The sequence below is a fragment of the Mus pahari genome, chromosome 9 (genome assembly GCF_900095145.1).
Source record: "Mus pahari chromosome 9, PAHARI_EIJ_v1.1, whole genome shotgun sequence".
Taxonomy (NCBI): domain Eukaryota; kingdom Metazoa; phylum Chordata; class Mammalia; order Rodentia; family Muridae; genus Mus; species Mus pahari.
In genome coordinates, this window is record NC_034598.1 from 42,623,151 (window position 1) to 42,634,379 (window position 11,229).

At 50.1% G+C, this 11,229-nt stretch overlaps 1 protein-coding gene across 3 annotated transcripts in view; it reads right to left on the minus strand.

Annotated features, from left to right (window-relative positions):
- Trpm2 (transient receptor potential cation channel subfamily M member 2) overlaps window positions 1-11,229 on the minus strand; it is a 53,604-nt gene that overhangs the window by 25,831 nt on the left and 16,544 nt on the right. For all 3 annotated transcript variants that reach the window (XM_021205171.2, XM_029542598.1, XM_029542599.1), the window contains 8 exons: window positions 10,902-11,082; window positions 8,988-9,049; window positions 8,035-8,235; window positions 6,313-6,415; window positions 3,484-3,605; window positions 2,939-3,289; window positions 936-1,073; window positions 99-228 (listed from right to left, as the gene is read on the minus strand). In XM_021205171.2, the coding sequence (XP_021060830.1) occupies window positions 99-228; window positions 936-1,073; window positions 2,939-3,289; window positions 3,484-3,605; window positions 6,313-6,415; window positions 8,035-8,235; window positions 8,988-9,049; window positions 10,902-11,082 (1,288 nt within the window). The remainder of the gene's footprint in view (window positions 1-98; window positions 229-935; window positions 1,074-2,938; window positions 3,290-3,483; window positions 3,606-6,312; window positions 6,416-8,034; window positions 8,236-8,987; window positions 9,050-10,901; window positions 11,083-11,229) is intronic.

The following is an 11,229-nucleotide window of genomic DNA, read 5'->3' on the forward strand; positions in this document are numbered from 1 at the left end:
CATCTAGACCATGGGCAAGGACTCCAAGTAGTAGCATTAGAACCTACATGCAGAGATCAAGATGCCGGTGACAGTGCAGGTGGCCCCAGGAGACTCACCTATAGCTCTGTGCTCAAACTCGTCTGCCAGTGCCAGCATCTCCTCAGAGCTGTCTGTATCTTCCTCCTCCTTGGACAGCTCCTTCAGGATCTTACTACAGGCCAGTGCTGCAGCGGTCGAGTCCTGACTCTGGGACACAAGGACACTGTAAGGATCTGGGGGACTACCTAGGCTTGCCCACCCTGCTCCCAGAAATCTGTTAGTGAACAGAGCTGCTTAGGATCTGAAGCCTGTTCACATAAACAACTTGAGTCACACCACATTAACCCATAACCCCTCTGATGGCGGCCTCTTGTATGGACCCACGGGTACCTTGTGCTTGTCTCCCTAATGAGTATAACGGACAGGGACCTGGGTAGGTCACAGAAGAACAACACTGCCTACATCAGAAGCCCTGGAAGTGACCACAGCAGATTGCTTACAGGACCTTTATCTCTCCTTTCTTTTCTTTTTGTCTTCTATTTAAGAATTATTTTTCTGGGGCTGGAGAGATGGCTCAGCGGTTAAGAGCACTGACTGCTCTTCCGGAGGTCCTGAGTTCAATTCCCAGCAACCACGTGGTGGCTCACAACCACCTGTAATGGAATCCAATGCCCTCTTCCGGTGTTTCTGAAGACAGTGACAGTGTACCCGCATACGTGAAATAAATAAATAAATAAATCTTTAAGAATTATTTTTCCACAAATGTTTCTTGTTCCCCACTTCTGGGCACTCCAAGCCTCTCTGGGTTAGAGATCCTAACCATACCGCACAGATGTGAGCTGTGATTGCTGCAGGAAGTGAGTCCCCGACTCTGACCACCCGTCTAGATGTTGCAACTGAGCCTGGCCTGGTACCTGAGCCCAGATGATGCCTGCCAGCTCCCTGTGGTTCTGGATGATGGCCCAAATGAGAAGGTCACGGACTGGGTCAATGGTGAAGGTAACGTGGCCTGTTGATCGCTTATAGAGGGACCGGAGGCTCACTCCCTGCACCTGATAGGCAGAGAACAATTCATGTCCCAAAGACGTTCCCAGCATTAGACCCCCAAGGTAGTGAGTGGGCAGTGTGTGTCCTGTCTTGTGAAGTCACAGAGAGATGGCACACATCACTTTTGGGGACGTAATTAAATGATTCTCTGGGAGCGGAGGAAATGGCTCAGGTGGGTAAAGAGCTTGCCACATAAGCCTGAGGGCCTTAGTTCAGATCCCTGCTGGCCACATGGAAAGAAAAGTGAGCAAGTATAGTGGTGTTTGAGCAGCAGAGGCAGGAGGACTCCTAGAGTTGGCCAATTAGTCAGGCTAGCTGAAACAGCAAACTACAGAATCAACAAGAGACCCTATCTTCAAAATTGGGTAGTAACAATTGATGGAGATACCCAATGTCAATCTCTGGCCTCCACTTACAGATACACACAGGTCTAAATGTATATACAACACACACACACACACACACACACACACGCACACGCACACGCACACGCACACGCACACGCACACGCACATGCACGCCAATTCACCAGACTCAAGCCATAAACAGAAGAGAAGCAAGGGATCCTCCTGTTGCTAACGCCAGCTAAAGTATGTGGTGAGTGTATAAATGCCACACCTCCCTTGGCAAGACACACCGTGCTTCCTATCAGTCCAGGCACAGAGCAGGACTTGGGGGCTCAGGGTAGAGGGGAGGTGCTCTCCCTGAGAAACCTGTCTTCCCATCTTTAGAATGGGGGTGTTACAAGCAAACTGAGCCCCTCCAAAAGTGCTATGTTGGAGCCTAAACCTGAAATGTGGAATTTCAAAAACACGACACCTTGAAGATTTATCCTGGCTGATAGGATCTGGAACCACCTCTGGGTGTGCCTTTGGAGTTTAAGTGAGGAGAGTCTCATCCTGAACATATATGGTGCCAGTACATGGGCCACAGACTGAGCGAGGGGGGGGAGGAGAAAGAAAAAGTGAGCTAATCCCTAGCGCTCATCTCTCTTTGCTTCCTGAGTGGAGATGCCACATGACCAGCTGCCTCAGGATCCTGCTGGCGTGACTTCACCAAGACGTGCCCTGGAATTGATAGCATTTGAAATGTAAATAAAGAAAATATCTAATAAAAAAAAAATCCAAAAAAATAAATAAATAAAGACCTTCCTCCCCAGAGCTGCTTTTATGGGGGTGGGGTAGTGGGGGGGTGGAGGTTGGTCGGGTATTTGGTCTCAATGACGAGGGGGAAAAAACTACTATAGACATTTCTAGAGGTAATCAAATGGGGTTATTCGGAAGCCTTTGGGGTTTAAGCAAGGAGGGTATTTCCGACCACCTTCCCATATAAAGGAGCGCCCCTTCCTGCAAGACAGGGAGAGAGGTCTGACTCTGCAGGAACCACCCTGTCACTGCCCTCGGATCTCAGCCTCCATTACTGTGTAAAAATGAATCTCTATTGTTTAAGCCCTGGTTCTGAAACATTTCACACGGCCCGCGCCTTCCCAGACAGAGTGCAGAGCCCATTGCTTTGGGCTCATTCCTATGGTCAGCTGGTTTTGCCTCTTTCTCTTTTCTCTCTTCCTTTCTTTCTTTGGGACTACCTCAGTGACTACCTCATCATGTAGCCCAAGTTGGCCTCGAACTCCTCACCTTCCTACCTCAGCCTCCTGACAGCTGAAATTATAGATATCCTCCCCTTCCCCCACCGCTCCCCTGCCTCCCCCCCACATTTAGCAATGCGTTTTCTAATGACTGTAAGAGGTCACCACCCAGCTGAGGACACAGTGGCCATCCACCAAGGAGTCAGACGTTGGACATCACCAGCATGTCCCTGCACCGCTCACACCAGCATCCATGTCACTCGGGTCCACATTCCCAGCACTCACATTCAGCTTGATGTGTGGCACGGTCATCGAGAGCCGTGGCCGGTCAGTGTACCGGGGCCGGGGGTACAGCAGCTGCGTGGAGTCCCCCAGGAGTTCACGAAGCACCTGGGCCACATGGTGCATGTGCAGGCGGGGCGTTGCAGGTGCGTAGGCTAAGCGCTGCTCTTCGGCCAGCACCTTCTGCAACTTGCTATGGAAGAGACAGGATGGCTCCAGGTTCTCGTACAGGCAGAGAAGAGTATCCCAAGTGACAAACTCCTTCAGCCGCACCCCATTCTCCAGAAAGAGCCTCACGAACTCAGGCTTGTTGGAGATGAGAGCGGCCGTCATCATGGGATGCAGATCTGCAGGCTGAGAGGGAGCACTGCTCAGTGACGTTCACACTAAGTCAGTGCCTCCTGGAACTCTGAGCTCAGGCCCCGGGAGAGGCTGGTGGGATATCTGTCCTGAAGGATGGAGCCCACCCTAGTCCTTTAAAGACCTAAGGCAGAACTGGAGCCCTGCAGGAACACACACACAAACCCCATTTGAACACAACACCCCACCTTCCACTGCCACTCATCGGTGAAGATCTCACTGCGAGCGATGTCTACGCGGTTCCAGGCCACGGCCAGCTTCAGCTGATGGTCCCAGTTCTCGTGGCCAAAGTGGTCTTGGCTTCGAGAGGCTGTGGGTGACAGTGTGTGTCAGGTACCGCTACCTGAGGTTTAGCTGGCGTCAGGCTCAGGAGCTGGCCAGGAATTCTAGTTCCCATAAAGATTCCAAGGCGAACTCAGAGCTCAGTGCTGACCCCCTCCCAGGACACCCACCTTGGGAAGTGCTTTTTAATCACCATTAGGCTCAGAGAATCTCATGGCTTTGGTCATCCCTTTAGTCCCATCTCCCCATTTCGGGTCACCTTCCAGACATACCAAGCCCCTCTGTGACAGGTGGGCCACAGCATAAGTTACAATAAAAGAAGATACAGGACTCTAAAGAGCATTCATTTACACTAACGTGCAAAGCAGAATCCCAAAAGCCAACACACACAAACACACATAAACACACATACACACATACACACACAGACCCATACATGCACACACATACAAATACACATGCACACACATGCACACAAATACACATGTGCACACACACATACATGCACACATATGCATACAGAGAAACACATACACACACAGACACACATTCACACACACAGACACACATATACACACATATGCACACATATACACAGTGTGTGTGTGTGTGTGTGTGTGTGTGTGTGTGTGTGTGTGTGTGTGTGTGTGTGTGAAAGAGATCAGAACTCAGGTCCACAATCCTGTACATTTCTATTTGGAGAAAAACAAAAAACAGCTTTGCCCTCCCCCACACATATACCACACAATAGGGTGCTGAGTCGGGCTATGTGTGTAAAGCGACATCAGTGAATATCAGCACCCATGAGGCAGGCTGAGTTCTAAGCCAGGACACAGAGAACACAAACTACAAAGGGAAAAATGATAAACCATGAAAGCTAATCCCTCTGTTCTTTAAAGCCACTTGAAGAAAATGTAGCTGCAACCTGCAAACTGAGGAAAGATTTTCCACTTCAAACATATGACTAAGGACTCATATCAGTCACCAAGGAGGAGAGAAAATGCAGAGGCCATGAAGCATGCTCCACACCACAGGAAATAGACCAGAAAAAAAAATATATATATATATACTGAAACCACACAGAGACTCTGCTTCTGTCCAGGCTGGTCCCCAGCCCCCTGTTATGTAGTACTTTTCTCCAGCTGAAACCTCCTTCCTGGAAGGAAACTCATTAAGACTCAGGAAGTCCCTGAAACTTGCCAAACTCACAAGGTCCATTACTTCCCAAGGTTATATAAGCAATAGAAGAATGCTGAGACAAGAAGATGCTTCCAACTATGTAACTGCCTGCAAGTGGTACAGAGAATCCCAGAGACACAGTTTCTTGAGTCATCAACCATACTGGAGTGGCCTTCCAGTGATAATGCTCCTGGCTCTGAGTCACCCATGGTTCTTTGAGTAAATTCTCACCCACACTCCTCTAGTAACCTCAACAAACTCATTGGTTTACCAAATTGGAGTTTGGCAGCAGTGTTACTTTGATCTGTCATTGATTCCCTATCTGAGGTGAGCAGATGGTTCATTGATGTCTCCCCAGGAATGTGTCCCTGGCCCTTCCTCAGCCCCACTCCAGCCCTAACACCCGTGACTCCACCTCTTTCTCTATGCTTATCTACTCTAAGTCGCTTTTTTTTTTTTTTTTTTTTTTTTTTTTTTTTTTTTACAGGGTTTCTCTGTGTAGCCCTGGCTGTCCTGGAACTCACTTTGTAGACCAGGCTGGTCTTGAACTCAGAAATTCACCTGCCTCTGCCTCCCAAGTGCTGGGATTAAAGGTGTGCGCCACCACGCCCAGTCCCTCTAAGTCCCTTTTATAAGTGGAGTTTGCTGTAGTGATGTTTTGTAAGCTCTCTTGCAGGCTCCCCAGGTTAATCTTCAAAGTATTTTAAAGCCCAGCCTGGCCTTGAACTTGGCAGTGAATCTCTTGCTTCAGGCTCTGAAGTTCGGAGATTGCAAGCATGAGTCCAGAGACCTGGCTTAGAATACTAATTTTTAGACTAGTAACTATTACTGTCTTAACCTCTTATGTAATGAAGGAAACAATTGCTGCAGTTGTAAGTGTTACACTGACTGGAAAGTTTTTAACTGCCTGTGAATTCGCCTATTGGGGATCTTTACTTCTTCATATGGCTTTGAATCACTGTCTATGGAATAGGTTTACTAAATAGATAGTAACTTTAAGTTCTCCCCCGCTGGCCCCCTGAGCATTTCTTGTAACTCCTGAAGTGGTTACAAGTGTTCTTGTTTATCTAAGACTATCTTAATTTCTCTTCTACTTTACAGCCCTCTGCCTTCCACCTTCTAAAGGAAATCTGCACATTATCTTTTTTAATATTTATTTATTTTATGCATACAAGTACATTGCTGCTGTCTTCAGACACTACCATGTGGTTGCTAGGAATTGAACTCAGGACCACTGGAAGAGCAGAGGGTGCTCTTAACTGCTGAGCCATCTCTCCAGCCCCTGCATAGGATCTTATTGAGACTCCCTTGTATGGGATAACAGACACCTCGTCGTGCTGTTCTTAAGATTTGTTGTCTCTGAAAAGTTTGACCGTAATGGGATAGGTGTAGGTGAGTGAGTTGATCTCACTGGGAGTTTGCTGTGTTCTCTGGGTGACAGGGGTGTGCAGGGCGTGGCAGGGCAGCTGCTCCACCTGACTGAGATGCTGATATTTATCCTGAACCCACATGTTCTGGTCTCTCCCCTCCCTTTTCCCCCTGACTCCTAGCCTCACCTTTCAGTAACGCCTGCAGAATGGCCACATCCACATCCTGCTGACCATCCTTGCCTTCCCGGAAGATCGTCAGCAGCTGCCGCCTCCGGACAATGTCTTGGATCTGCAGCGAATGGATTTCAGTGAGATTCAGGGCTGGAGATGCCCTGCCTCCTTGAAGGTCGAAAGGAATTGAGGCCCCAACAAGGAGTGACACGCCCCAGTCTGGGCAGGCGCAGACCCAGTGAGAGCACTTGCCACCAAACCTGATGACCTGACTTCAATCTCCTAGGACCCATATGGTAGAAGAAAGTATTCTCTGACATTCATACTGTGTGCATTGTAGCACCAGTGTGTGAGCATCACACACACACACACACACACACACACACACACACACACTAAATATAACAAAAATACTTTTGGATAAAGAGAGAGATTAAATTCAGTTCTCTGAATTGCCTGAATAATTTATAATGTTGCCAAGAAAAGGCTCCTGGCCTGCCTTACAGCTCACAGCACACCCAACAAAGAAGCAAAGGTCTTCAGGACTGGGAGGGGATAAAGGAAGGGGATGAGGAGCTCACAGAACTCAAGTTGTTTCCCTGCTGGATAATCCTGTAGAGCATCTGTCTTAGGGTTTTACTGCTATGAACAGACACCATGACCAAGGCAACTCTTATAAGGACAACATTTAATTGGAGCTGGCTTGCAGCTGGATGGCAACATCCAGGTAGGCATGGTGCAGGAGGAGCTGAGAGTTCTACATCTTCATCTGAAGGTTACTAGTGGAAGAGTGACTTCCAGGCAGCTAGGATGAGGGTCTTAAAGCCCATGCCCACAGTGACACACCTACTCCAACAAAGCCACACCTCCTAATACTGCCACTCCCTGGGTCAAGCATTATATAAACCATCACAGCATCCACATCAAACAAGGCCACTCTTGAGTCCTTGGCAAATTTAAAATGAGGTCTCCGTGCTTCCCTAAGCTACCTAGTCGGAGAGTTCTTGGTTGTCCACTGTTCAGCCTCAGCCCAAGTCCCTTTATAACTCTGGTATGGCTAGCTCCAGGTGTCCCAGTGGCCTATGGTTGGTGGGACCTAAGCTCAGCTCGACTGAAGCCTAGCACTGCTCATGCTCACCCCAAGAAGTTCACTTAGTAAGGAAAACTGAGAGTGAGCTCGGAGCTCTGAGACTCAGCCTGCCTTGCAGGGGATATTCCAAAAGTATAGATACTTGCTATACACTTGGTGCCTCTGCAGGTCTCCTGAGGGCACCACCCCTAAACCCAGCTTCTGGACTGGGGAGCTGGGCACCTCTGAGGTCACTCTTGAGTGCTTTTATGAGGAGACAAGGCTGGACCACTCACTGCTGTGACCACTAAACTCCTCTGCTGCCAGCATACCAGGTAAGGCCCCTCCTGTGCTTCCTGGCCCTTCCCAAATACCACACCCCTCTATCCCAACAGGCTTTGGGTCCCAGAACAGCACTCTCATGCTGGGGTGTCCCAGAGGGGCTCTAGCATTCTAAATATAGTGTTCAAAGCCCAGTTCTCCTTTGGTATGCTGTCTGTCACATGCTTCAAACTCTCAGGGCCCAACCAGGTCACCTCTCCTCTTCTGGGGCTCAGAGCCCCCCACCATCTGCAAATCCAATCATGCACCCACTCTGACCCCTTGGGTTTCTGGAATCCTGATGTGTCTGGGAGTCGGCCTGGTAACCATGAGAGTATGAGCCTCACCTTTTTGGTCCATTCCACGATCTGGTTTTCGGTGAAAGTCTCAAACATCTCCTGGAAGAAGATGCTGAGCTTCTGCTGGATCAAGGAGATGGTGATCTCAGAGACGGGCAGAGTAGCTACCTGAGCGATGACGTCAGCCACTCGGCCGGAGCCCTCCACTATCACGCAGGGCGTGCCATTGTTGATGGCATTGTAGATTGTCTGCCAAAGAGGAACCAAGTGTGAGCCGGGCAGAGTCCTCACCCGGGTCTCACAAATTTGGAACAGAGCATCGTTCAGTAGCAGCTAAGGTTGCATCTCACTTGCTGCTAGAGTGAGCCTATGAAGCTGGAACTTTCTGGAAACTGTCACTGGTTTGGTGCACACCAGAGAGCTGCTGCTAACACACAAGGAATGTACCACGGATACACCTGACTTGGGCTTGTCAGCCAACACCCAATACCAATTAGTAAAAAGGGTTCATGGCATAGCCATTGACCCGACACACACACAGGGATGCTGTGTGGATCCAGAATGACCAAAACCCAAGGGCTACCAGAACCATGAGGAAAGCCCCAGATCTCAGCTCCAGGAGCTGGACCAGGTCTGGAGCTTGTACTCAGAGAGTAGTGACTGGGATACTGGGTAGAAGTCTTATGGAGAGGCCATGGGAAAGGCAGAGGCAGCAGATCCACCATGACCTGAGCTAAAGCCAAGCCACCTCTTCAGGAGGGTCTATCCATCATGTGCCTCTTTTCCCACCCAGAAACATCCCTATCCTGTAGTGGATTCCCTCTCCTCCATATCCTGAGGACAGCATGCCATGTGTGTTCACAGTGATGGCACCAGATTCTAGCCAAAGCACCTACCAGTCCTCCCTCCAAAGCACCTACCAGTCCTCCCTCCAAAGCATCTACCAGTCCTCCCTCCAAAGCAGCATCCGAGCCACACCCTGCACAGCAGCGAGTACTCACATGCAGAGTGCCAGGGCCACCCTCCAACACCACGCAGACAATGGGGATCTTGATGGCCACACCTAGACAGACACAGAGCCCATATGAAGGCAAGTAGGGGAAAGCACAGAGCTACCATTTGAATCCTCTTCCTCCACCCTAGTCACATGGGGGAAGAACCAGCTGGGCCCAGTGGCAGATAATGGCAGCTGCTAATGGTGAGCCATGGTGGCTTGCGAACAAGTTGCTTATTCACCATAAAAAAGCAAAACTAGCCAGGTGGTGGTAGCACTCGCCTCTAATCCCGGCAGAGAAAGGCTGATCTCTGTGAGTTCGAGGCCAGCCTGGTCCACAGAGTGATTTCCAGGAGAGTCAGGGCTACACAGAGAAACCCTGTCTGGAGGTTGGGTAGATGAAGCAAAACCAAGACCTGGCCATTTGTTCCACATTCTTCCTGTCCCCGCCCGCTCACCCCATCCCTGTACCTACCCCTGCATCTACCACAGTAGGGACCCCTGCACTGGACTACCCTGGCCAGCCTTCCACCTGCCTCCTACCCCATCCTGACTGAATTGTACAGAAGGGGCAAGAACAGAACCCATCTCCTCTACCCAGTGACCACTCTAGCCAGCCAGCCTTTCTCTGAAGCTCTTTTCATGGTGCCTCAAAATCCATGCTGGCTCAAGGAGTCTCTAGAAGGGATGGAGCCATCCCACGTGGGCTGAGGGGGATGGGGACACACATTATGATTCTTCAACACACCCCCCAGAAGGCAGGAAAATGGAGGTGATATGAGGGGTTCATTTCGACACCCACCCAGGGCCAACAGGGGTGCCTGCCTTCATACACCTTCTACTACAAGCAGTACTCCCTCAAGCAGTGCTCCCCCAAGCAGTGCTCCCCCAAGCAGTGCTCCCCCAAGCAGTGCTTCCCCCGGTGTGGTGCCTAAACAGATTGCAGATTCCCTGGGAATTTAGTGGACACACCATCAGACCTGGGGGAGGTATTAGAGGGCAGGGTGCCCAACCCCAGAGAGGGCCCTGATACCGGAAGAACAAGGAAGCTTGCTATCTGCTGCCCAGCTTCATTCAAACAATCCATGTGATGAGCTGGAACCCCCCCGCCCCATGCTCTGTGTGTTCTCCCCTCACCTCACACACTGGGTGTTCCCAACCCTCTCCCCACAGGCAACTGAGGTCCAGCTGTGAAGTCTGCCTGTCACCTGCTCCCTTTTCACAGCCTGTACAGGCTGGTTTTGTGTGTCAACTTGACACAAGCTGGATATATCACAGAGAAAGGAGCCTCCCTTGAGGAAATGCCTCCATGAGATCCAGTTGTAAGGCATTTTCTCAGGTAGTGATCAAGGGTGGGAGGGCCCATTGTGGGTGGTGCCATCCCTGGGCTGGTGGTCCTGGGTTCTATAAGAAAGCAAGCTGAGCAAGCCAGGGAAGCAAGCCAGTAAGCAGCACCCCTCCATGGCCTCTGCGTCAGCTCCCGCCTCCAAGTTCCTGCCCTGTGTGAGTTCCTGTCCTGACTTCCTTCGGCGATGAACAACAATGTGGACGTGTAAGCTGAATAAACCCTTTTCTCCCCAACTTGTTTTTTGGTCATAGTGTTTTATACAGGAATACAAACCCTGACTAAGACACAGCCTGAAACCATCTCTAGTTGAAAATATAGGGTGTTCTAATAACTGACAGCCAACAGCCAAGCCTACACTGACACCCCTTCACTGAGGATCGAGGCGGCAAGAGAAGACATGTGCCCGTGAAGAAGCTTTCAGGGAAATGAATAGTCACGTGGTGATTGGAAATGAATACAGTCATGTTGTGATCCCACCCCCAAGAACTATGCAGGTCATGGCCATCTGTGGCTCTGACACAGAGCCAGTCTCTCTTCTCTCTGCCCCAGATGCCCTCAGGAACACACACTTACCTCCCCTTTCCTTCGTCTGCTCTGAGATGAACTTCTCCAGCTTAGTCCTCAGCGGAATCTCCACACCATACTGTCCGTGGGTCCCATCATCCACCAGGATGAAGTGGGAGTGGTTGCTGTCCAGGCAGGTCAGGTTCCCTTGGCCTTCCTCATCCAGCATGTACTCGGCGGGGAAGCCTCCCTGTGGATGACCAGGCGAGTCTCACACGCATTGGTAAAAGAATAAGAAGGAGAAGAAGAAGGAGAAGAAGAAGAAGAAGAAGAAGAAGAAGAAGAAGAAGAAGAAGAAGAAGAAGAAGAAGAAGAAGAAGGAGGAGGAGGAGGAGGA